The 24901-nt window shown below is 52.6% G+C and overlaps 10 protein-coding genes and 1 non-coding gene across 11 annotated transcripts; 6 read left to right on the top strand and 5 right to left on the bottom strand.

Annotated features, from left to right (window-relative positions):
• Positions 1–404: 404 nt before the first annotated feature.
• On the bottom strand, positions 405–1706 carry J4E90_005377 (uncharacterized protein; the record flags this gene model as incomplete). Its single annotated transcript, XM_051434930.1, has 1 exon — positions 405–1706. The coding sequence occupies one exon, from the start codon at positions 1704–1706 to the stop codon at positions 405–407; it is 1302 nt and encodes a 433-aa protein (XP_051290954.1).
• A 589-nt stretch (positions 1707–2295) lies between these two features.
• Positions 2296–6840, bottom strand: J4E90_005376 (uncharacterized protein; the record flags this gene model as incomplete). Its single annotated transcript, XM_051434929.1, has 5 exons — positions 2296–3674; positions 3722–4896; positions 4950–5254; positions 5334–5930; positions 6010–6840. The coding sequence occupies 5 exons, from the start codon at positions 6838–6840 to the stop codon at positions 2296–2298; spliced, it is 4287 nt and encodes a 1428-aa protein (XP_051290953.1).
• A 1850-nt stretch (positions 6841–8690) lies between these two features.
• On the top strand, positions 8691–8829 carry J4E90_005375. Its single transcript has one exon. It is a non-coding gene; the product is annotated as a tRNA-Gly (tRNA).
• A 258-nt stretch (positions 8830–9087) lies between these two features.
• J4E90_005374 (uncharacterized protein) lies at positions 9088–9954 on the top strand (the record flags this gene model as incomplete). Its single annotated transcript, XM_051434928.1, has 1 exon — positions 9088–9954. The coding sequence occupies one exon, from the start codon at positions 9088–9090 to the stop codon at positions 9952–9954; it is 867 nt and encodes a 288-aa protein (XP_051290952.1).
• A 2400-nt stretch (positions 9955–12354) lies between these two features.
• J4E90_005373 (uncharacterized protein) lies at positions 12355–13705 on the top strand (the record flags this gene model as incomplete). The annotated part of the gene is made up of 6 exons (XM_051434927.1): positions 12355–12541; positions 12599–12770; positions 12820–13011; positions 13060–13125; positions 13176–13305; positions 13364–13705. The coding sequence occupies 6 exons, from the start codon at positions 12355–12357 to the stop codon at positions 13703–13705; spliced, it is 1089 nt and encodes a 362-aa protein (XP_051290951.1).
• A 602-nt stretch (positions 13706–14307) lies between these two features.
• On the top strand, positions 14308–15619 carry J4E90_005372 (uncharacterized protein; the record flags this gene model as incomplete). The annotated part of the gene is made up of 3 exons (XM_051434926.1): positions 14308–14605; positions 14659–14788; positions 14848–15619. 3 exons carry the CDS (start codon positions 14308–14310, stop codon positions 15617–15619), a joined length of 1200 nt encoding a protein of 399 aa, XP_051290950.1.
• A 1009-nt stretch (positions 15620–16628) lies between these two features.
• Positions 16629–17001, bottom strand: J4E90_005371 (uncharacterized protein; the record flags this gene model as incomplete). The annotated part of the gene is made up of 2 exons (XM_051434925.1): positions 16629–16841; positions 16891–17001. The coding sequence occupies 2 exons, from the start codon at positions 16999–17001 to the stop codon at positions 16629–16631; spliced, it is 324 nt and encodes a 107-aa protein (XP_051290949.1).
• Positions 17002–17403: 402 nt separating this feature from the next.
• On the top strand, positions 17404–18581 carry J4E90_005370 (uncharacterized protein; the record flags this gene model as incomplete). The annotated part of the gene is made up of 2 exons (XM_051434924.1): positions 17404–18183; positions 18243–18581. The coding sequence occupies 2 exons, from the start codon at positions 17404–17406 to the stop codon at positions 18579–18581; spliced, it is 1119 nt and encodes a 372-aa protein (XP_051290948.1).
• Positions 18582–19088: 507 nt separating this feature from the next.
• On the top strand, positions 19089–20505 carry J4E90_005369 (uncharacterized protein; the record flags this gene model as incomplete). Its single annotated transcript, XM_051434923.1, has 3 exons — positions 19089–19097; positions 19192–19256; positions 19428–20505. The coding sequence occupies 3 exons, from the start codon at positions 19089–19091 to the stop codon at positions 20503–20505; spliced, it is 1152 nt and encodes a 383-aa protein (XP_051290947.1).
• A 275-nt stretch (positions 20506–20780) lies between these two features.
• On the bottom strand, positions 20781–21390 carry UBC7 (Ubiquitin-conjugating enzyme E2 7; the record flags this gene model as incomplete). Its single annotated transcript, XM_051434922.1, has 2 exons — positions 20781–21034; positions 21147–21390. 2 exons carry the CDS (start codon positions 21388–21390, stop codon positions 20781–20783), a joined length of 498 nt encoding a protein of 165 aa, XP_051290946.1.
• Positions 21391–21860: 470 nt separating this feature from the next.
• J4E90_005367 (uncharacterized protein) lies at positions 21861–23905 on the bottom strand (the record flags this gene model as incomplete). Its single annotated transcript, XM_051434921.1, has 2 exons — positions 21861–22482; positions 22530–23905. The coding sequence occupies 2 exons, from the start codon at positions 23903–23905 to the stop codon at positions 21861–21863; spliced, it is 1998 nt and encodes a 665-aa protein (XP_051290945.1).
• Between the last annotated feature and the right edge of the window lie 996 nt (positions 23906–24901).

Raw genomic sequence — 24901 nt, 5'->3', positions numbered from 1 at the left:
TCACGTTGTTTCGAAGTCGTGAAGAAGATGTTTTCGCCATGTTCACGTTGACGTGATGATGAAACCAACTGTAGTGTGCTTATCTGTCACTGTGTGATGCACAACCTGTTCAAGTCATTAGCAACTATTGTGACAGGCAAGAAGGATTCGTTGGTAATGTGTGTTTATGTGTAGCAGAAGGCCGCTATAGACGTCTCGCGACGCAAACGCGAACCCTGTGGTCAGGATGACGAGCGGGCTGGCCGTAAATATGTCGCTTGCCCCATCGACCCGATACCCTGCAAGTAATGAAAAGCTTTGTACAGGAGCTACGTGATATCAGAATGAAGATGCTACTTCGCTTGCTCAGCAATGCATAACCAGAACGAAAGCAGATATGAACCCTCCAGCCAGACACAAGTCGTCTAGCTAAAGATAGCAGCAGCCGCGGAAGGCCTGGGGGGAGTCGGGTTGAGAAGACCATCCTCCTGTTCAACATCGTCTTCAACATCTAGGGGAGGGCTATCGTCGCGGACCACAATGTCGGTGTCGATGGTAGTGAGAAGGGTGTTGCCATCCGCGTCAGCCTCCATCTCGATGTCGTGCATGCTCATCTCAACCTCCTCGTGTATCGGCTCGATGTTCTCGTCGTTCTCGCCCTCCTCTGGGTACTGAGGCTCGTCGTTCTCCGGGAGCTCTTCGGGGAACTCGTCGTCGTTGGCCTCCTCGGGTGAGTCTTCGGCGTACTCCTCTCTCTCCTGCTGCTGCAGCGCGGCAACAGCCTGCATGTCTTCGTCGTCTTCAACGAGGTCTTGTTGACCGTTCATGCCGATACCGCCATCGCTGTCCTCTTGGTATTGGTCACGATCTTGCTCTGAAGACACAAGCGCATCCTGGGCATCTTCAACTTCAACGACTACGCCGTCCTCTTGCTCCTCTGCGGCAGGAGACTCGTCCGCTTCGATGAGATCGTGGAGGTATTGGTCGATCTGCGCGATGTATCGGTCGGGGATTTGGCGTACGGTGTGGCCGCGCATCTTGCGAGGGACGAGGGGCTTCGACGGCTTCGTAACTTGCTTTGGAACAATGACAGCGGCAGCGGCCTTGGGCGGACGTCCACGTCTAGAAGTTGGCTTTGGAGCTGGTTGAGGTGCCGGTTCGGTCTTCTTGGCTGGGAGTCGGGTGCGCAATTCGGATCGCATGCGAGGATCGAGGCGGCAAGCGACGGGCTCAGGCTTGACCTTGTTGGTGTTGCGAGGAGACGACCTCTTGCCGATGCGAGGGGAGCCAGCGACGCGGTGAAGGTCGACTGCAGCGCGCGCTGGACGGCCACGCTTGGGTGTAGCTGGAGCTTGCTCTGCAACAGCCTCTTTCTTGGGGCGTCCACGACTCTTGACTGGCGCATCTTCTTCTTGTACAGTGACGGCGTCCTTCTTGGGCCTTCCTCTGCTCTTCTTAACTGCTACTACTGCTGCCTCTTTGATGACGGGCTCCGGCGCAACCTTGGCCTGGCGACCGCGTTTCTTGGGCTCTGGCGCGGCTTCGACGGGCTCTTTAGCTTGTGCTTTCGCAGGGCGACTGCGCTTCTTCGGGGGCTCGGCGACGACGTCGGCAGCATCGACGACATCAGCTTTGGCTGCGCGACCTCGCTTCACTGGCAATGCGACAGGCGCTTCTTCGACCGCGGCGGCGGCCTTGCCGCGAGGCGTACGTGCTTTCGGGGGCATTGCGGTATCGCGATGGGTTCTGAGGGAATGCGCGATGGCAAGTATCGTGGCGCGTTATAAAAACGCGTTTGGGCAAAGTCGCGTTGGTTGTCGGTGGGTAGAGCTGTGGAGCGCGAGAGGCCGCGTCTCACTCTCTCACTCACTAGCGCTGTCGCGGTGCACGTATATAAAGTCACTAAGAACGCCAGTCCACTAGAATTCTTCTTTGTACGGGCTTGTAGGCCTGCCTTCACTTCTGAAAGCTCTAGTTGGCATTGGGTAACAAGATCGATACTCAAGTCTTAGTTTGAGTCGTTCACTAATGGACACTGGCAGTAATGAAGCCGCTCAAGCTCACCACCGCATGGTTTAGGAAACGCATTTTCGCAAGGAATTACAATATATTACACCTAGCAAACTTGGTCCTGCTCTAGGATCAGATGCTAAGTCTGGAGAAGGTCTAGAGTAGTCTAAAGATAGAACTTTTAGAGATGAACGGAAGAGAAATACAAAGCCCAGACTCCAAACGTTGACCAAGGACGCCGATGCATTAGCGAAAAAGAGGCAATTTATCCTGAGTAACAAGCGGCAAGAACACAAAGGCGCCCAATTACTCCGCCTTCTTACTCGCCTTGGTTCTCAGCTTCATGAGAACATACACCAGCGCGTAACTCGAGATGGCGAAGATGACACAGATCGCCGCGTCCCTCCATCCGTAGTAGTAGTCGTTCAAGTTGACTGTATACAGGTAGTCGCTACCTCTGGTGTATTGACAGACTCTGCAGTCGGAAGTAGCATCAGGGTTGACGAGGTTCGTGCGACTGCCTGGTCCAGCCATCCACGCTGTCAAGTATTCGGAACATGTCTGGCCAGATGGAGGATCGAACATTGCAAACTCAGACTCGGAGCACTTGATCTCCCAGTCAAAGTCTGTGAAGACGAGCAACGACCCCATGAGGTAGTTGAAGGGGTTCATCCAGTAAATCCAGTAGCGCCAAAATTCCTGGATCTGCGCATACGGCACCAGTACACCACAGAAGGAGACGAGGACTCCAATGATGAGGGGGTTGACTAGCGAGGCAAATACAGCGTTCGGAGCGTACGCGGCAACGAACTGACCGATACCCGTGTAGATGAACTGATAAATGAGCATGACGAAGAACACGGCGCCTGCCTTGTTGGAGTCCGAAGGAAGGCCAGCAGTGTAGTAGAAGCAGACGTAGTAGAGAATGGCGCAGATGATGAGGTACGGAATCTCGGAGACGACGAGGCCAGTGACGAAGGCGATCCAAGAGTACATTTTCGACTTCTTCTCGCGTGTTTCGTAGATGTCGCGACGGTCGATGAAGAGGGGCTGTAGTTGCGCAATCACACCTGGTGCGACGAAGATGTAGTTGAACAGAGAGAAGAGGATGAGCTGCTGGTCGGCTACGGTGTTGCCGATCTTCCAGAAACTGAAACCAATCAAGAGTGCGGTACCGATGTGAAGGGCGAACTTGTTGTTAACGTAGTCGACGTTGCGGTACATGCTGACGTTGGCCCTGTTGGTGACAATCTTGGTTTGTGTCCAGAGACTCGTCGCGAACTCATGACCGTCATCCGTGGTACCGGGCTCTTTGCCAGCAGCATCGGTGATGATATGATCGAGGTCTTGGTGCATGCGCGCAGCTTCTGGCGAGTCTAGCCAGACTTGGTGCCAGTCTTTGCCCTGTGTGCCTGTAACTACGTCGATCATGTGTTCTGCTGGGTTGGCACCCGGAGGGCATGGAGCATCGTATCGCTCAAAGTATTCCTTGATGGTCGAAGCGTTGTCTCCGATGTCACCGAAGTACACGGTCTTGCCGCCCTTTGCGAGGAGTAGAAGAGTGTCAAATTGGGCGAAGAGCAGAGCGGACGGTTGATGAATGGTAACCAAGACGGCCTGGCCAACGTCGGCAAGCTTGCGAAGGAATCGAACGGTGTTGAAAGCGGCTTGTCCATCCAAACCAGCTAGACGGTGTTAGTGAGGAACTTGAGATATGGTAGTAGAGACTTACAGGTAGGCTCATCGAGGAAGATCAAAATGGAAGGCTTAGAAACAAGCTCGACACCAATAGTGACGCGCTTGCGCTGCTCAACCGATAACCCGGCTCCAACACGACCGATCAATGTATGTTCCAGGTCGTGTAGCTCGAGCAGATCGATGATAGTGTCGACGTAAGCCAGCTTCTCCTCGCGGGGTGTATCGCGGCTTTGACGAAGGAGGGCGGAAAACTCGAGTGCTTCCCGGACGGTCGCGAAAGGCTCGTGGACATCGAGTTGCTCGCAGTAGCCCGCGGAACGTTGGAATGAAACAGGAAGTGGTCGGCCGTCGACAAGGATCTCTCCATGAATAGTCCCATCGGTCTTTCGCTGAGCCAATACATCCAAGAGGGTCGTCTTGCCAGCACCAGATGAGCCCATCAAAGCTCCCAGCATACCAGGTTTGACGTAGCCGTGAACATTGTCCAGAAGCGTGCGGTCACCAGATGGGGTCTTGACAACGTAAGATAGGTTGCGCCAGGTGAAGACAGAGGTGTTGCGCATGAGGTTGGCACTCAGATCCTGAGTTTCGGTAGCCTTCTCGTCAGCGCCGTCGGTTCTGGGGCTCTTCTCATTTGCCTGGGCTTCTTCATCGCCGGGTGTAATAGAGCGTGGGACCTTCTTCTTGTTCTCACGGGGGATCAGGAGAGCGCCTCCAGAGCTGGCCGAGTCATCCCATCGGAGTGTGAAGAAGATTGTGAGGCCCACGAAGAGGAACCACCAGGCGAACAGAATACCGACGTTGCGCCAGATGTGGCCCTTGGCGTAAGAAAGGCTCTCCAGGTAATCGTCACCACTGACAGAGGTAGCTCCAGGCTTAGCTCCGCCAACACCTGCGCAAGCTTGGTTCACGCCGTTCTGATATTGAGGAAGGAAGTTCGGGATGAGGTTATTGTTGACACAAGGGATGTCTTGACCAGAGAACTCGTTCGCCATCAGAGATTCGAAGCCATAGCTCAAAGGATCAATCCAGTAGATCCAAACGAACCATGGATGCATCGCGGGCTTTGGGATCTGGTAGCCGATGTAGAGAATGAGAGCTGTGATGGAGAAACCCGAAACCTTGGAAGCGGCGTCGAAGTTGGGGAAGGCGGCGCCGACCATGCGGAAGAAGGCAGTCATGACGAAGGTGACGACGTATACGACGAACCTGTCAAAGCGTGTTAGTACGACTCATTCACAAGACAAGCTTCCATCGCCTACCATGCAGTAAAGAAAGCAGCAGCTGTAGCCTTCAAAGCCACCATCCAATACAGCACTACCATAAACATAGTGACTTGGAAGAGTAGAATCGGCACATCGGCTGCGATCTGGGCGATACAGAAAGCTGCCGGGTTGTAGAAAGCGAAGTTCTTGTGTTTGGCGAGGATGGGGCGACCGAAGAAGCTGTCCGTGACCTCCGACATGGCCAGCAATGCGTTGAAGAGGAGAGCCAAGAAGAGAGCTCCTCCCTTGACGAACAGACCAGATGAGGTCGCGGGGGCGTTGTAGAAGAGCGAACCGGCGATCTAAAAGCGGAGTCAGTCATCGATTCAAATACATCTTGTGACGCTACATAGTAGCTCGGAGAGGAATGGGGAGACTTACGAGTGCCTGGAAGAGTGTAGAACCTTGCTTGATGATGAACGTCGCTTTGTCTCCCCAGAGGATCTGGTATTGCCGAGCCACACAGGCTTTCACCTGGTTATAGAACGACACTGTCATGGGAGATGATGCTGGAAGATGCTTCGACTTGTCTATTGCCATAGCTTCGACGAAGGACTGGGTGTTCGACTTTGCGGCGTCACTTGTGGGATATGACAGTTCTTGTTCCATGGCAGCCTTGATGGAAGACCGTTGGTAGGCCTGCTCTAGCTCAATGTTGTTGCGTGGGAAGCCTTCAAATCCGGATCTGATCTGTCGCTCAGATGGTACTGTCACACCAGTGAGGAAGTCGGCAACGTTCGCACCCTCGCTGCACACGAAGCCCTGCTCTTCCATGAAGGGTCGAGCTTGTTCGCGAGTGCCGTAGAAAACTTGCTTGCCCTCGTCGAGCACGAGGACTTTGTCGAAAAGGTCGTAGATACCGTTGCCTGCCTGGTATAATGTGACGATTGTAGCAATGCCCATCGCGTCTGTCAAGCATCTGAGAGCACGAGTGTACTCTAGAGCAGTGCTTGCGTCGAGACCACGTGTGGAATTATCCTGTGTCATGTCAGCGTCCATCATTGCGGATCCGAAGGAACTTGTTGTCCTCAGCTTCAAGGATGGTTGGTGAACTTACCCAGCAGGCTACGCTGGCGCGATTGGCCAAAGTCTCGATGATAGAGACTCGCTTGCGCTCTCCGCCAGATACACCACGGACAAAGGCGTCGCCGACCTTGGTGTCCTCGGTGTGCGATATTCCCATAGAATCCATCAAGAATGACTTGAACTTCTGGCGATACTCCTCGGGAGTTGCGGAATCCCTCGGAAGCGTACGTGGGATGTTCAGCCTTGTAGCGAAGTCCATAGTCTTGCCTACTGTGAGCGTAGGGAAGAAAAGCTCCTCTTCGGTGTTGATGACGATGTTGCCGCGGTATTTTTTGGCTTCCTTGGCGTCCATCGAGCCAAAGTGCACATCGCCTTCGACTTGTGCGTACCCCTTGCGCTTGTTGGCGAGCATCTTCAGCAAGGTGGTGCATCCAGATCCAGGCCTTCCTAGCACCAGCAACATCTCGCCCGGCTGTACGCTGCCGAAGCTGTTGTCGAGGATGGTCTTCAGTTCTGGTTTTTGTCGCGACTCCTTGATCTGCTGTGGAATGTTGAACTGGCTGAGCACATTCTCCTGCAAACGTGCGTCCGAAGGCACCACTTTGACAGTGAGCCCGCTCCATGTAACACCAAGTCTTCGTCCATCGGTTGGATCGTTTTGCTGGAGATCCTTCACATCGCTTGCCAGCCTCCATTCATCCACCTTGGTCTTGGCGGAATCGCTGTCTGCACTGTCGTCTTCTCGTTGGATGTTATCGTCTTGTCTTGATTTGCCGGAAAATGTGCGGGATAGTGTTCGCATGATGTCTTCACCAGCGCCGGAAGGTATGTTCATACCGCTGCTCCTCCTACGGCCCTCCATTTTGGCGTTGATCGAACAGTCTGTCCAGGATTCTCGTCTTTCTGAGATATGATGATAGTGACTAAAGATCGGATCCCGGAATTAGAGGTGAAAGCTTCAAGCAGGTACTACTCAAAAGAATATTGGGGTTGTAGTGATATACATGAGCCTATGGGGACTGCTGTGGGTCCTGATCGATTAGAAAAGTCTAGGGAGAGTCGGGCGTCGACATTAGCGACTCCGAGCTTACTGACGTCGCAGGCGCAATTGCGTGCATTACTTCCTTCAACGGACGAAGCAGGGGCTCACACGAGGCAGGAAGCCACGGGCACCGACTGCTGCGGAACGACTGCATACGGCCAAAATTCGGTCATCTTGATTGGTTCAAGAGGCTATCCAGGCAGCAAGTGCAGATTCGGCAGTCTAGACTGCCCTGATGCTAGATTCAGGGTCAACTAGAGACAAAGTCCCTGCTTCCTGTACTGGGCGCTGTTGTAGCGGGGCGGAGCTGAAATTGGTCCTGATAGCGTTTCTTAGCGGATGGTTTGAGGATCGATTCGGGCTCGGCCGAACGCCTGAAGCACCGAAGAGCGACCCAAACCCGTGAAAATGGTTCCACCAGGGCCTCAATGTGTCGGACATGCTCTCCGCGAGGTTTCAACTAATCGTAAAGACAGATTTGTAGCCATCGGCATGTGGAGGGCCACACTAAAATGTCGATGTGCTCTTAATGCTCGCTGTTCGTACCTTCGAGTGACCGGCTTGTTGTGCGAAATCAGTATCCACACTCAACAGATTGCCGCTTTGCCTGATCACAAATCCTACGCGTTTCGACGCGACAACCTTACTTTCGTACATGTCGTACATAGTACCGTACGTGCCGTACATTGCTTGTACGAACATGCGGGCGAAAGGTTGTACCGGTCGCCATCAGGGCCGATTACAGCGTGCGCTCAAGTACCGAGCGATGCGTCATGAATTTGTCGAAGCACGACACCGCTCGCGCGCAAAAGACCGAATACCGATGACGACAGTCAGCAACGCTTGCGTGTAAAGACGTTCTGCTGTTCCATGGATGGCGGTGCAGAGCGGAAGTGCGGAATGTGTCTGGAGGCAGAGAGCGGGTTCCGCGGCGTCCGAATTCGAGATGGCGCCAAGGTGCTTGGCATTGATTCACCCACCAGATAGCAGTGCACGTTTCAACACCTTCGCTCGAGATTCAAATAGACGAATAGTGTGACTCACGAGGGAAGTGTTACAGGGTTCGTATACAGTAAGGGTCTTTAGATACCGGTTAGCAACTTTTCGTCCCCCAGATGCGCGCGCGGACGTCATCGCATGCGACCCCGATCGTCGGGATCGGACGGCGTGTACCAAGGTGGCTGCCGTCCCGTCCCAGGATATGCCCATGGCATACACGCATCCTTGAACGCCAGCAGCTGACACACCTTGTCGCATACCTTGCACCATCATTGGGCACTCGAACAGCTCCAAATAAAGCGCACCTACCTGAACGCCTAAGGGGTCACATATTGTATACTAAGGTCAGCGGAACTCCTGGAAGGTACCGCAGAAATCAAGAAAAGGGATGTTCACCGTCATCTCTGTGAATGCTGCTATACACTGTCGTGGGCCTTCATATCTGAGCAGACAGTGGAGGTCAAGATGCCACTAACCTTGTCAAAGTAAAGTTGCATGCAGCATGCTTTTAAGCGAGCAAATTTGACCAACCCCTCGTTCTACTCCACGAAGAGACTCATCCCATGCCGTCGTTTGTGCAGGCAGCATTATGGTAAATTCGAGGATATAGAATGTTTTGTGAGCCGAACTTCCATCAAATCACGTGAACCAATCCTTCACTTTGAACATCAGCATCGGTGGTTTAGTGGTAAAATTAGCCGTTGCCATCCATCTTGGACAGTTTCGGCTAGCCCCGGGTTCGGTAAGTTTAGATCGTCCACTTCATTCGATCCATTGTTCTAACAACACGATAGATTCCCGGCCGATGCAACACTCGCTTTCTTTTTGCTGCCACCCATCTGTGTACGACAATACTTTTTGCTCTTGTTTCATCTCAATTACTGCGGGCTGTACCCAGCACATTGCAGAGAGCGCGTTTAAGGCTGCAACCAATGCGATCTAAAACCTCGTCCGCACTAGACAGCTTTACGCCTCGTTTGTGTTAACCGCGCTTTCCTTCTAGTAGGACGTACGCGGTGGACCGAAAAGCGATATAACTTCCAATAGTCTTACAATAATCCTATCACCATGGCGTGTAGGAATGCCAGCCCTCTTCTTCGCCTGCCCCGCGAACTGCGCGATCGGATCTACACATACGCCCTTCACGAGTCAGACGGCCTCATTTTCCATCGGGAAGATGACTACAAGGCATACTTCTGTACCGATTGGCGCCAACCACGGGACGCCAATCAGCTAAAGTACACTTGCTGGCAGCTTCGCTCGGAGACACTCAAAGTCGAATGGCAGCTCAATGACCTCGTCTTTCTGTGCCACCCGGAACGACGCGGCAAGTTTATGGAAAGAACACCCCCTGTACAGCTCTTAGGCTTCCTAGATATGTGCAGTGAAAGTTGGAGACAGCAAATTCGTTGCATCGTTCTGTTGGCTCAAGAACATTTTGGGAACTACGGCAGCCTCTCAGATTTGAGTCGCCACGTCCATGATGTAAACCTCGTCGCCCTCACCAGCGAGAACTATCCTCACATGACCGTGAGATGGCACCTCAATCTTGAACAGAACTCGCTGAGCGATCTTATCATGTACGGCCTCGTAGTAGTACGAGGTCTTCGTGGCAATGTCGTCGCCGTAGAGAATATCCTCAAAGAGCTAGGAATGAAACCCGAGTCTGTCAGAATGGGGTCATTCTTGCAGTCTTGGTGTCGCGAATGGAGGCGCTGCTGTGGTTTCAATGCGTACGAGAACGTACTTCCGGAGAGAAGATTCCGCATCATTCCTTTCGGTGAGATTATGGACGCAGAAGACGTTCGCATGAAGATGGGCTGGCGCAAGGCTGAAGATGATCCCACTCACTGGGATGCTCCAGGGGCCGTAGGTGCTCACTTCTTCGAGAAGCGTCTTGCTCTTGCGATGGAATGGGCAAGAGATGGGTTCTAGGAGGATGGCAAAGCATTGTTGTCGATCGTCCCGCGCTTTATCGCAGTCCTTCGTCATGGCTTCGGCACTCAACGATATTTATCAGATCTAACTAGATCGCTATCTACTTATTCGTTCACTACTCCTTCCCGGCCTAGTGGAGACCAGCTGGGCGCGGCTGCGCGTACTCAGAATATGAGATCTTCTCAGCCTTGACTGCGGCTCTTGAATCGGTCTGGAGTTCTGGAGGGTGTTCTGTCGATTGTCTTTCATTCATCGCATTGTCTTTGTGCGCATGACAATGGCTCGTGCGCACTCTTTGTGGGCATTCCAACTCCCACACAACTTGCGTTCCAGCTTTTCTTTACGTGGTTGTATCATCGCCCCATTTCCAAATCGCATTTCCAAAGCCACACAATCTCTACACCCCGAACGAATATACTATCACACAGCCTTGATGCAGAAAGCTGCAAGCGCTCTCGCCATGTCTCATTACACGCCTCAACCCACCAAGGCCAAGTCCCATATAGCTCCGCTCGTCAAAATATACGTGTGGCGGTGTCCGAACGAGAGCTGCAATCATGCCAACGAGACAATAGCTAGCGAGGAGGGCAGAATTAGAGTAATATCGAGTGGTAACGAGCTCCGAGAGCCTATGTGGTACACTAGGAAGTGCGAGAAGTGTAGCGAAGAAGCTGGTAGGGGATGCTGTCTTCTCGAGGTCAAGCTCCTTCCGCCTGAGGATGAAGCGAAGGTGAAGAGGAAGAGGAAGAGGAAGGCGCCAGTGGAGGAGGACATCGAAGGGGAGCGCTGAGGTGATATGGCATCTACTCGGAAGCTCAATATATCAATTTTGCTACGTCGACGAAGTGTATGCGGCTTGATGTAGTAAGAGTTGAGGGATTCATCTGCTGGGGCGCCCATGTCGCCTTTAGGCTGGTTGTTGGTCTGAGAATGTCATCGTCTGCAACACACGATAACTTCCTTTGTTTTCTAAGCATAATCATGATGGCTGATATCGCACGCGAGATGGTTCACATCGCGATGTGAACCCTAATCACTTGTATCGTTGAGAACGCGTCCAGATCTCCGATGTTCGGGTTCTCGCGTCGTGCTAAGCCGCATCCGTCTTCGCACGTTCTCCGGACGCGCAGGCAGGCGCAAACCTCTACTGACGTACCGCTTGAGAGCCAGAGCTATCAACCCCCATCGATTGTGATTCACCTGTAAGAACTGGAAGCTTGTGGGGTAAAGAAGAGGGGGCATGGACCTCAACACTCGGTTCCAATACAAGCAGGTAAAGAGGAAGCCATCTCTTGCGGCCCACGTTCACCCTCATTGCGCAGCCGCTGCAGCTCTCAGGTTCCTGCAGCTGATTACACATCATCGAATCCAGGAGTGCGGCTTCCAAGGTTATTTCTCCGGAATGGCTCCTCCAGCGTTCGGCGCGGACTCAGCCGACGTAGGATATGGGGCCAAGATGCAATGCCGAAACATGCCTTATCCTATTTTAGTTGCCATTGGTTGGCTAAATGCGCTGCACGGGGCTTTGGACACCACCTGCACTCCCACGACTCTCCATCAGCATATCCGCGCCAGCAAGAGTGGGCGATTGTTGTCGTGGCGACCTGTCATGAATCGCTCTAACAATACCTGTTCCTTCGGCAAGGTTGTGGAATACTCATGCGCTTGTTAGGTACTGCCAACACAGAATGTATCGCGAATCCATCGCACATCGGCATGTGCAACCGAACACGGGCAATCATGGACAGAGAACGTGGTTCAGGACACCGCCTTTCGGCACATGCTGGGAGGGGCCGCTCCTCAATGCGAGACTAGCCCTGAAGCAATCAGGATGAGCGTTGAAATTCCCAAGCGAGGAACCAGTGGAAGGGTTCGTCCGCGTTCGCGCAGAGACATCAAGATGGCATGCGCCTCAACGGGAGCCGCACCTATTCCCGCCTATACCTCACGCCACTCGAGTCAGTAATCTCCCGCCCGAGCGAGCTATCATCCATGGCTCATGACTATTCGCCGTCTTATGCGTGCCCAAGCGATTCAGGCAGCAAGGGCGAGAAACTCATGATACGCTCGATTGAGGCCTTGCTGACGGCCGCCTCCACCAGTAGAGGGTTGCGTCGACATGCAAGGAACCAGATTCAAGCTCGGTAAAGGAGTGCCATCTCATCATGTGTCTTGCCTCTCCTCGGGGCCCGATCCCTGTCTTAAGAAATCCTTCCCCCAGTTTTCATCGACTCTTTCCTATCCGAATTGAGAGAATGAAGCACTGTGCAGAGATGCTGTGCTTACTCCTAAATCACCATCTTTTCAAAGAATGCACACTTCATATAACACAACCTACCGAGTGGAGGTTTTCTAGCGCACCAGTTCGCCCACTTTCTTTTGCAACGGCCCACTAAGATGTCTGACCCGAATGCGACGCTCATCGAATGTCGCACCGAGTACGCGATTGGGAGTGCCATCATCGCTGCGAGGTTCTTCACCAGATGGAAGACATTGGGATGGAGAGGCCTCTACTGGGACGACGCCTTCGCATTCACCTCGTGGATCTTTTTCACTTTGATCTATGTTATGGTGGAGTATCTCAGTAAGTTGACTACCGCAAGTCCTTCGGTATTGAATCACTCGACTAACGCCACTCCAGATGTAATGGGTGCGCCTATAGCCATGTCTCAAGAGCAGCGTGAAGCGCTTCCATCTGCAATGCGAAAGTCGATGCGGGAGGGCGCAAAGGGCATGTTCGCCTCTTTCTACTTCTTGATCTTTCTAGTCTGGAGTTTGAAAGGATCTCTCATTATCCTGTTCCTCCGTTTGACGTAAGTTCATATCTGCTTCCAAACAACTGATACTCATTCGTCGGCGCAGGAGAAGCACCAGGCTCTACTATTATGTACAAGCCGTGGCGGGTATCTCGGTCGCTGCGTGTATCGCCGCCATCATCACGCAGACAACACACTGTTTGCCCTTGAGGAGAAACTGGCAGATTCTTCCTGACCCAGGCAAGGAGTGTTCAGCTGGCATTGTGATCAACATCGTGATCGCTGTCGGAAACGTCTTGTGAGTATCAATTTGGAATCCAGTGGTTGCAAGCTGACGCATTGAAAGTGTAGATGCTTTGCTGCTGGTCGTACCGTTGTGGATGTTGAAAGATGCGAAGATCAGCCTCTGGCGGTAAGTCCACGCGCGACCTGGACCCAAGCCAAATCTAACCGGCATCACAGCAAAATTCGCGTCATCTTTCTCCTCTCTCTCGGTCTCTTCGTTATGGGGATGGCGATCGCTCGCTGTATCCTATCTATCGGCTCTTCGGTTGAGGTCGCTCTGTCCTCAGTATGGGCACAACGCGAAGCTGCAAGTCTCACTACCTTTGACATGCCGCATTGCGATGATATCTAACAACTTCGAACAGATAGTGTCCATTTTTGCAGTCAACGCACCCGTCATCAACAGCCTGTTCAGAGCAGAGACGTGGAAGACACGGCACTCTTCCGATGGCTACGTATCGAAAGAGTCCAACCGATCGCGATCGAACACAGGTACATTGGAAAAGATGAAAAAGAAAAAGACTGGCTTCGAGATCTACAAGATGACGGATATCGAGACGAAGATGACAGACATCGAGACAAGCAGCAAGGAGAGCATGGAGGAGCTGTTCAAGGACCCCATGCTGTCTCCAGTGCCCTCTCATTGGAGATGTTCAGCGCGTGGAGGGAGTCAAGATGGTCGTCCTGGAAGTAAGAGCATGGTTTGAACGATGTCAGGGCGAGATATATGCCCCTTGGGCCATCGCGACAGCGTGCCGTTTGGCGCTATTCTACAACATATAGCTTTCCTCCGCGGAGAGGCGAGGACGTCATGCACGGCTTCTACAGAAGCTCCTGATGTTAACAGCGATTACATATTTTTAATAGAGACGACACACATAACTCGCAACTTTCGTTTCCATCTAGAACACCTCGTTACAGCTGACGGCGACTTGATGCCCACGACAGTCAAAATCATCCCACTTGAGCCGTTGAGATTATGACCTGCAAGATAAGGCCAAACCCAGCAATAGCAGCGACGACGGTGTCCCGAATTGAGTCATGGGCATGTGTTAACGTACGCTAAGGATCAACTCCCTGAGCAACCCCACATGTGCCAAGCTCTTATTGCCGTCCGCGGTAGGCGAAATCCCGTGGGATGACTGGGGTCTCTGGGAAGTGGACCTGAAGAGTCGTGAATTTGTGAATGTGTAGTAAACAACAGAGAAGCATGAATCATGTTGACGTTCCTTAAGTACTGTTCGCTATCCGTCCGTTCGGAAGACTATCATCTCATACGCGAAACTAAACACCACCTAACATACACATCATGACATCTATCATCAGCACCTTGGACGCGATCCAGCCCTCACAGTTCTCCACGGACGCCGAGCGCTTCGAAGCCAAAGAAGCAGCGCGTCGTTTACTAGCCCGCCTCGAAACGCCATTCGAGCAAGGCTGGAGACTATCTTTCGAAACACCTGTACTCGTAGCTGGTGTTCAGACTATTCTTGATCTCGGTATCTGGAAGAAATGGAGGGAAGCCGACAAGAAGAATCCTGGTGCGCCAGTGCACTTGGATCAATTGCTGGAGTGGGCGAATACGAAGGCTGAGCCAAACTTGTTGCGTGAGTGTATGCCATTGCGAAAAAGAGGTGTAGTACTGATTTGTGGGCTATAGGAAGGTTTTTGAGACACATCGCGGCTCTTTACGTATTGGAGGAGACAGACGTCGATACCTGGAAGCCTACACCCTACTCGCTTTCTCTCGGCGACACGGTATCGCATACCGACCAGATCACAAAGTGCGGGTGCGTACAACCCAAACCCCCGATTTACACACAAAGGCATCCAACTAACCCAAGTCCAGTATCGACCATACCATCCCCACTGGATGTAATCTCCCCGGCTTTCTCAAAAAGTACAACTACCGCGAACCCATCGACCTGAGCCAGCTCGACAACTACCGCGACATGACAAACGGAACAGACTTCTTCGCTACTTGCGCGGCGGATCCACAAGGGAAGGGAAGTAGTTTCATGGGTCTGATGACCGCGTTGCGAAATCACAAGATGGACTGGACGGACGTGTACGACACCAAGCGAATCGTAGATGGCGCGGAAATAGAAACCGGGAAGCCATTGTTCGTGGACATTGGTGGCGCTCACGGCCTCGATACTTCGCGTCTGCTGGATAAACATCTTGATCTGCCCGCTGATGTCTTGATCCTACAAGACACCCCAGAAGTCGTAGCGATGCCAATCGAAGACTTGGACAAGAGGATCGTGAAGCAGGCTTACGACTTCTTCACCCCGCAATCCCAATTGCATGCACGCGCCTACTTCTTCCACGCCGTACCGCACGACTGGCCTGATGCGGACTGCGTACGCATGTTCTCGCAAGTCGCCGCTGTGTTCAAGCGAGGATACTCCAAGCTCTTGGTCTACGAGGTCGTGTTGCCGAAGAAGGGTGCGACGAACTTGATGACGACGCTTGATCTGCAACTCATGAACTGTACGAGTGGAATGGAGAGGACGGAAGAGCACTGGGCGCGGTTGTTGAAGGAAGCTGGGTTTAGGATTGTAGAGATAAGTCGGCATCCGAGGGCGGTGGAGAGCGTCATCGAAGCGGATTTAATGTAGTTGTGAGCTTGTCGCCCCAGATAAATTCAAACTTCAAATTCCCATGCCACTTGAACGCATGCCCTAATCGGATGATTCTGCCCATGCAGCCCAGCATCTTCAGCTCTGCTTCTCCACTTCCTGTTGAAGTAGGAAACACAATGGTGTTTAATGTCAATGGCATGTACATGGTTTCGCACGAAACCATTTGGCAGGTTTGTAGCAATCCGGCGCCAATCTTGGAGACGTCGAATCGACCGTGCTGCTTGTCGTAGGGTAGGCGATTTGTATCCGAAGTGAGAGCGTAGATATAGATCATGTTGCGGATTTCGCCTGGGAGGGAAAGGAGCGGTGATGCTGAGACGGCGGCTTGGTGTGCGGCTGGAGTGGTGTGAGAGGAAACTGGAACCAAGATCTTGAGGTGAGTTTTTGGTGGTCGTCTTCTCGGCTTGGAGACCTTGGACGGATTTTTGAAAGAAGATCGTGTGGTGGTGGAGGGGTTGTGGCCGTCTGGCTCAGAAAGCTTGGTTGCGACTGATGACTTCTGGATGAGCTTTGAGGCATACGAGCCCTCCCTCGTCGGACTGTTGCAGGATGTATGCATGGTACTGAGGAAGTCGATGTGTGGTGTGATGGTGTTGGTGTTGGAAAGAGGATGATGTAGGCTCTAGGGCTATATATAAAAAGTCAAGAGGTGAGTAAAAAGTTGCTTGTAGTCTGCAACAATGCAAGATTATTTCGCTATTGTTGGAGTTGGACAATAGCATTACGGGTCACTGCTCGCTACCATACCGCGGCGACCAGTTCACCTCCACTTCTGCCACTGTCATTGCCTACAATAGTCAGCACGGACCCTATTACAGCACTCGAATACAATACTCACAATATGACTGGTTCGAACAGATTTCGTACTTGACTTGCGCCGCCCTCAAAGACACTCCAGGCATGGCGCCATACATACGCAGCCCGCAACTCGCAGTGAGCGCGCGCGTCTTGATTTACACATCCATAGTCGGCACCAGCAGCTCCTTCAAAGCGTCACCGCGCTCTTCTGGCCCGCAAACGTGCTCTCCTCAAATTCAATCTTCGTGATATGCTGGCCGGGGACAACAATGAGTCCGACGTAGCGACTGTTCCAAGCGACAGATGCAGATGGATTTCCCGACTCTTCCACCGCCTTGCGAATCGTCTCGGCTGATGGCGCACGGTACTCGTGTGCGAGTGCAAGAATGACATTACGGTCCTATGTCAAGTTAATACAGCAGGACTCCCCACTCGTCATGACCTCGTACTTTGTCTGTGCATTTCATCTGGCCTCCGAATACTCGCCCATCACTGGCGTGTATGCGCAAGTTCTTCCCGATGAACTGGCTCAGCCAGAAGGTGGCTTGCTCGTTGTCCATTTTGGTGGTCTTCTTGGCTCGAGGGAAGAGCCAGCTGTAGCGGTTGGTCCTCCTAGGGGCTAACATTTCGCTTGCCGGGAAAGAGGGACCGCAATGTGGCTGTGTAACACCTGAGGCTGGAGTCGTGGCTGCCTGTCGGAGAAAGCGAAAGTGCCGCCGACATGGCTTGGCGCGTTTGACGCGTTTGCGCCAAATTTCTGGACTTTGCCCACGCCATGCGACCAGGGCATTCAGCACACACCATACCATGTATTCGATACGGCGGGGCTGCCAATCGGCATTGCTACGATCAGAAAACATCTGCCTCCACGCCAATGGCTCAAGACGCGCATTCTCGCGCACTGCAGTGAGCCAAAGAGGTCCGCATCACTCCCGAATTGCCTTCGTATATACACTCTACTAATGCGAACATCAGGCGCTCTCCCCAATTTCCTCCCACCGTCTTCTCCCGAACTATCCAAGCTCTTATCAACCTTCAACTCCCAAATCCTCCTCCCCGAACACTTGACCAAAGAGCAACAGAAGCTCGTATACTCGCAAGAAAGCCGCGCAAAACTCGAAGCCGAGCCTATAGAGATTACCTTGGGAGAGGTCACCCTGCCTCTTGAACACCTCGACCGCAATAGGCTACCGAATCGTTACAAGCGGCTCAGGGAGATTTGTAACCAAAGCGAAACCAAGGAGGACTGGGAGAATGTTGTCAGATGCTTGGAGGGATTCCAAGAGGCCGGGATCAAGGTCCACTGGCAGTGGCAGGAGCTCGTTATCAGGAAGTTGAACCTTGCAGGCATGCAGCATCTTGTTCTGAAGGCGTTGCAAAGAGCAGAGGAAACCGGCGTCAAGCTGAGCAATTACGGTGTTTTGCGTGCGGTGTTGAGGACTGTGCACGACAAAGCGGCTCTGGCCGATTGGGCACAGGACGATACAATCAAGGCGCACAAACTGGCGAAGCAAGTGGTGGAGCTCATGGAGGATGAGCAACACTATGTAGGCAAGAGACCGGTGAAACCGCGCGGAAAACCAGACAAGTTTGCCGAAGGCGACTACAGAGGGAGGCCATCTGTGGTTGCGCTGCCGACAGAAATGGCTGCTGTACTCGCCGACAGATACGGTGGAGACAAAGAGGAGGTCAAGAAACTTTCTAGCCGCCTGGTCCACGCGTTACAGCAGAGCGGATACACGGTACATCTTCCCCCATTACCTTCCTGCATATGCGGACCAATACTGACAAAATGTTCCAGACATCACTAGATGCTATATCTAGAAACTCCGACAAGAGAGCCACTGATTTCGTAAACGTCACCAAACTTTTGGAACACATCACCGACCACTGCTACGAACTTCTTGAGGTACTCATCATCTGGAACGCTCTTAAGACGTCTGGCAAAGTGCTCGGCGCTGAAATGCCCATGTCAGAAGAGGCACAGACGTTCGAGACTAGAACAAAGCTAGTATTGATCGAGGGTGTACGGTCGCTGGACGACATGTCCAAAAACAAGGAGGGCAAGCCGCTGATGCCGGCATATGTGCGCTACATCAAGGACACTGTTGAGAAGACCCAAGGAGAAAGTTACGCATAAGAGGACTGGGCGTCAGAGCCAGCGCTGTAGTTGAGAAGCTGTTGTGTAAGCTATAGCATGTATCATAGCACTGGACGAATAAGGGCCGCATCTTTGCCAGTCTAGAACTGTAAATGTATATCAACTCGAAGACTACCCAGAATGCATCCCTCTCCGATGGACATCGTATGCTGCCAGTAGATCGAGGTCATCGAAGACAGAGATGTCGTAATATATTGTTGAACAAACGTCATGCAGCACGGCAAACAGCGTGCCCATTCATTCCATCCCCATTGACCCAGCTATCCGACTTCTCCATAGAAGATAGCGCAGAGCCGCACCTATCCGCCGCTCACCCGACGCACCTGCCCAAGTCACATGCATCGTGTGGCACCAGCAAACAGCCTCGTCGCTCCTACCTCGCTCTTACCCCGCCCCCGCTTTTGTGCCTTATAGCCTGTGTGCCCCGCCACCTTTTCTTCCCCTAGCCTCAATCACGCCATATCCGCCAAATCAGCATCGACGACCATGGTCCAGGTACGCCCCCAGAGTTTTACATGGGTTTCCTAATACGGTAGACTATGTCGATATGTAAATTGGATTTAGTCGAGTAGGGCTGACGATGCGGTAGAAGCTCGAGTACTCGGTTGAGGAGCCGCTGAATCGCGAGCCGGAGCTTGAGAAGCTGGTTGAAAGGTACGTCTAGTGTTCATCGCATGTGAGGGTGAAGGAGACTGTGCTGGGAAGAGACGATAAGAGGCGCCAGTAGGGGACCAGCCGTTCACGCACGGCATCCTGAAAGTGGGCTCAGTCGATCATAACCCTTGGATCCAGGATACCCACAGTCCAATTTCAAGATCTACGCAGTCACGATACTGATACAGTCTACAGCTTCATCACCAAAGACGGCTACGACCGCAATCACGGACCCATTCCCCACATCAATGCGAGCACACACAAAGTCTCCGTTACCGGACTCGTCAACAATGAACTCTCGCTTTCCATCGCAGATCTCGAAGCACTTCCTCAGCATACCGTAATATGCGCACTACAATGCGCCGGAAACCGTCGTCATACCATGCGTACAAAGTTGAAGGAGGTGTCTGGAATTGACTGGTTCGATGGCGCAGTCATGAACTGCAAATGGACTGGACCTCTCCTCAAAGATGTTCTGGAGAAGGCAGGTGTCAAGGTCGATGAAAACAAGCTCAGCGAAGCGCATGTGGCGTTCTCGTGCTACCAGACGCCTACTCAAGAAGACGAGTTCTACGGTGCCAGTATCCCGCTATCACGAGCCATGGATCGGGAGAGTTCGATTTTACTCGCCCTTCGAATGAACGACAAGCCTCTTCCACTAAACCACGGTGCTCCCGTCCGCGTCGTCACTCCTGGTATCGCTGGAGCGAGAAGCGTCAAGTGGCTTGACTCCATCTCCGTCCAACTGACCGAGAGTCAAAGTCACTATCAACAGCACGACTACAAAGTCCTACCTCCAGAGATTGATTCGAAAGAAAAGGCGGAGGGGTATTGGGGCAAGGTCGATGCTCTACAAGACATGCCGGTCAACAGCGTCATTGGAATTCCCAAATCGGGTAGTACTGTGCAGCGAGACGCAGATGGGACGATTGAAGTCAAGGGTTATGCACTGCCTAGTGGTGCAGATGGGCCCATCGTCAAAGTCGAAGTCAGCACCGATGGAGGAGCAACATGGACAGAAGCAGAGTTGATCAAAGCCTACGAGGGCGAGGATGCTCAGGATGTTGAACTCAAGTGGGCGTGGGCATTGTGGAAGGCAAGGGTCAAGGTCGAGAAGGGCAAGGATGTTGCGATATACAGTCGGGCGACAGACAAGAGCGGCAATGTGCAGGAGAAGTGTCCGAAGTGGAACTTTCGCGGCGTGGCGTATAATGGGTATGGAGAGGCTTCTGGGTTGGAAATTGTCTGAAGGTCATAGTAGGATGGCTGGACGGACGGTGTGGTAGATTGGGCTGATTGTGTGCTTTTGGTATCCATATGGCAAGAATAGCGTGGCTTGACTTTCGCTAGCGATACACGTTCAACCTTGTAGCATCACATGAACCTTGTCGCTTGCGGTATATTCCTCCTGAAAGATTCATGGTATTTTTCTCTGAATATGACCTACAAATACCCAGCACCGAAAAGACTCCTAATACGCTATGCATCCATTATTCGTGATTTCCACTCTCCATCTCAAATCCTTCACAGCCCCAGACTCTTCCGCACATTCGTCCGTACAATCTTCTCATACTCGTCGCGCTTCTCCCGCCACATGCGCGCCGCATCTACATTTGCTGGACTCTCGTCGTTTGGCTCCGCCAACATGCTCATGACGCTTATCAGGATCTTCTCGACGCTTTGTATGGGCGACCATCGTTCCGAGGCTTGTTCGTAGTGCATGGGGTCTTCGCCGGGGGCGTGGAGGATGGATATACAGACTTCGCCGTTGGGGTATACTGTTGGTGGTGTTAGCTTCAGTGCTTCAAAACTCATGCTTCTCGCATCTCGCACATATGAATGAGAGTGTCTAGTGCAAGATCGCAAGCATGTCCACATTGTCAAACATACCATTTGGATGCCACATCTCCGTCATAAACTTCATCTTCGGCGGCGCAAGCGGGTAGTCTTTCGGGAACCGTAGTTCAGCGGGGAAGACGCCGCCTTCAAAGGGCGTGCCTTCCGGGCCTTGGATTAGCGCTTCCCACACGAACATATCGTCTTCGCTGACTGGGCCGGCGGTAATGCCTTCTGGCGGGTCGTTCGAGAGCATGCGGTATTCTTTAAAGAGGCGCTTTGAAGCTGAGGACGCCATGTTGTGTGTTGGTCGGAAGCGGGGGTGTATGGACGGGAGTGAGGGGGGTCGCTCGTGTGCGCGGGGTGGGTTTGGGTTGCGGAAGGTCGGAGTCTTGGTCGCGAAGTAGGGGTATCTGTTTGGAAGCGAGTTGGAAGGCGCGCTGTGCTTCCAACTATGGGGTGGAACAAGTTGTAGTGTGTTTAGTGGTTGAGTGAAAGTGTTCCGGACGGTGAATGACGACGGTTCCGACACATCGGCTTCGGTGACGCGGTTTAGCGCCTGGGCACGTGCCCAATCCCTTGCTAGCCACGTGGGCAGGTACACGCATGGCAAGCACGAAGAATTACACCTAACAGTGTCATTGTATGCTCCAAGGCTTATCATCACTCGGAGTTTGGACACAGCTACCTGGTGAAGATTGGGCCACAGCGTTCATATTGAAAATGGAAGATTTATTACAAACAGTCTTGAGGTATCATCATCTATCGCTAACCAAACACTTCAATCATGAACCGGTACTCAAGCTTCCTGTCCTCATTCCTCGCCCTGGCACTCAGCATGGTGCACTGATCGGCAATCTGTTGACCGATAACAGGTGGGCCACAGAAGAAAACACCAATCTTGATCTCATCATCCTTGTTGCCATCTTTCTCGTTCAAACGATCTGCCAACACCTTGCTCATATCGTCATAGTGTGCTTCCATAATGCCCCGAATGTCCGGACGTCCGAAATGTGTTGGGTTGACAAGACCAGTGATGGGCGATTGCGGGTGCTCATCTGTGCGATGCTTTTCGAGTAGCCATCGAAATACGTGTTGGGAGATTTGCTTGCGCTTCTGCGTTACGTAGGTGTTGATGCGGATGTCGAGATCTTCGCTGTTTGGTTTCTGACGGAAGACTTCATTGAGGAGATCGGAAAACCATAAGAGGTTGTTCTTGTCGCGGACCATCCAATGTAGGTCGACTCGACGATGGTTTGTGTACGGCGAAGGCTCTTTGGGGGTTTCGTCGGGTGATGCTGGGGAGTCGTTCGCAGATTTGACGCGCTCGAGCTCGTGGTGTTGGAGATCGGTCAGTACACCCGAGAAAGGCGTTATGCCAATACCAGCACTGTAATATGTTAGAAAAGTTGGGGTTGAAATGAAACGTTGACGTACCCAAAGACCATGCTGTATTCGAAGTCATAGAACCGCTGAGCTGGTGCACCGAATGGTCCATCAAGACCGATCTTGATAGTCTTTCGTCCGCCTTCTTTGGCCAGATCGCGGAGCGAGTTTGTCCAGTCACCGTCTGCTTTGATGTGAACTTGCATGGTGTTATTGATGCAAGTTGACACGGTGAAAGGATGCCACTGGAACCGGGATAGTTGCGGAACTTGCACAAAAACGTATTGGCCAGCTTTGTAGTCCCACGGGCGAGTCTTGGGTACTTGCGCAGTAATGGCAACAGTCTCGTCGTCTAGTAACTCGAGATCCGCAAGGATAGGGCGGAAGCTTAGGATCAGGCGCCACACACGTTCGCACAGAACCATGATGGTGGGAAAAGCGAGCCAATAGCCGAACATGGGCCATTGCAGCAGATGGGCAGTGCCGTGCGCCATCATGAAGCCAATAATGGGAAACATCAGTAGATGAGCTAACTGGAAGACCTCGTAGCTCCACTTTCGTATCTGGGGCATGCTCATCAATGCGAGGAGGTAGAACAGGCCGAGAGATGTGAGACCAGTCCACCCTGGCAATGATCGAAGGTAGTCAGTGTATGAGCGTGGTACAGCGTCCTGTCCGACGACAATGGCAACTGCGTCCTGTCGATTGGGCTTACTTCCAAAGACGAAAGAGCCGCTGAGGTGGCCAATGGCATGTAAGGTCGCGAATATCAATGCGACGATGGACATTTTGATGTGAAAACTCTGCGACAAGTCCCAGTTGATGAACCGGGAGATGAAATAGAAGCGCCGAAGGAACGTCGAGAGCCATCGTGACATGGATAGGATAAGGAAGAAGAATGTCGGGTACAGCACACCCGCGCATGTCTTGGACAAGACAGCTCCCCATCCGAACGCAGGCGTGTACTGATCGAAGGTAAGGTACTTGACGAACTGCCAGACACCAAATCCTATCATCAAGGCCAGCACCAGGCCAAGGAACATTATCTCAGGTCCTTTGACGGCCCAGTAAGCACGCGCACGCCGGTGGAGGGGCACCTGCTTCAGGTAATCGTCCTCATCTTTTGCTTCTTTCCGGTCTTGTTCCAAAGACGGTATCTCCCATGTTTTGACAGTCTTTGCGAAGGTCTCTCGGTTGATGTGGTCGTCTCGTGTTCCGATGACATTCCTGAGAAATTCATGTCGAGCCTCGTCGCCCCGAGATCCATGGTGGAGGTTATGTGGTTGCGCTTTGGGTGCTATCTCCTTGTGTACTTGATCCAACTTGCGCTCCAGCTCCCAGTAGTCGACATTGCCATCCTTGTCGTGATCGAGGTCGTCAATGAATTTCTTGATTTCGTCATCCGTAAGGGACTGTTGCGGAGCCATCGACGTCCGAGGAGCGCTGGAATAGGGTATGATCTTCTTGGGAGTAGGTGGTGGATCAGCTGCCACATGTGGCTCAACGGCAACGATAGCCTTTAAGGCTTCCCTTGGTCAGTTCCCTGATCAGCTCATTTGTTTGTTGATGGTCCAGACACGTAGGCCAAGGCCTTGCGATGAAGTGTCGCCAATAAGAAGAATCCATGAACGTGATACCAAGGCGACAAGAGCACCCAAGACGGAGTTGGCGCCGGCGGACGCAACTTGTAACCCTGGCGGAGCGGAACCTGCTTCCTGTCGGACTCTCCGCCTGCTGCACAGCCACTCAGCGGTACGACCAAGACTTCCGCCCAGGTGTTTTGAGTTCTCATCATGCAAGCTTGCGCGTCAGATAAGGACATGTGGAGGAGGTCTTCATCCACGACTTGCATTGGCATCGCCGTATCCGACGTCAAAAACAAGATCTAGAACCAAAGGTCTTTTTCGTGCGCTATGCGAATGATAGCATTGGTCGCATGGCATCTTCCGTGATATGTGCAGTCCGTCGAAACGATTCCTCATCTGACGACCTAGCTGCGATTGCGACATTCCTGGAATGCATCGCTGTCCCAGATTCAAAGAGGTCTGTATAGAGAGCGCACAACGGTTGACAAGACCCAGAAGACTGAAGACGCGTTGAGGGTTGAGAGGCACGGTGCTGGTGTTGCCCAAGAAATCCAGGCTTGGCATGGAACGGTCGGCACGCGCGACCCATAGCTTCGTCATTGTGCTTTTTGCGCAACGCGTACCGCAATCCTTCACCGTTGTGTGATGGCCGAGACATTTTGCAATCACCTCCAGATCGACCCACTCTCGGAAGCGTTCATATCTTCCCGCTTTTAGTCAGGGTCTTCTCTATCTGGCCTAAACGCTGGGTCACGACGTCATTGAAGCCCTGATGTGCCGTCTTTTTACTAGAGAACGAGTCGCCCTGCGCGCGTGGGCTTGCTAAGGCCCCGTAAT

Source organism: Alternaria incomplexa, assembly GCF_024043165.1.
Source record: "Alternaria incomplexa strain BMP 0042 chromosome Unknown scaffold_7, whole genome shotgun sequence".
In the NCBI taxonomy this organism is placed as follows: Eukaryota; Fungi; Ascomycota; class Dothideomycetes; order Pleosporales; family Pleosporaceae; genus Alternaria; species Alternaria incomplexa.
Note: the sequence above shows the minus strand (reverse complement) of the source record. Positions and strands in the feature narration are given on the sequence as shown.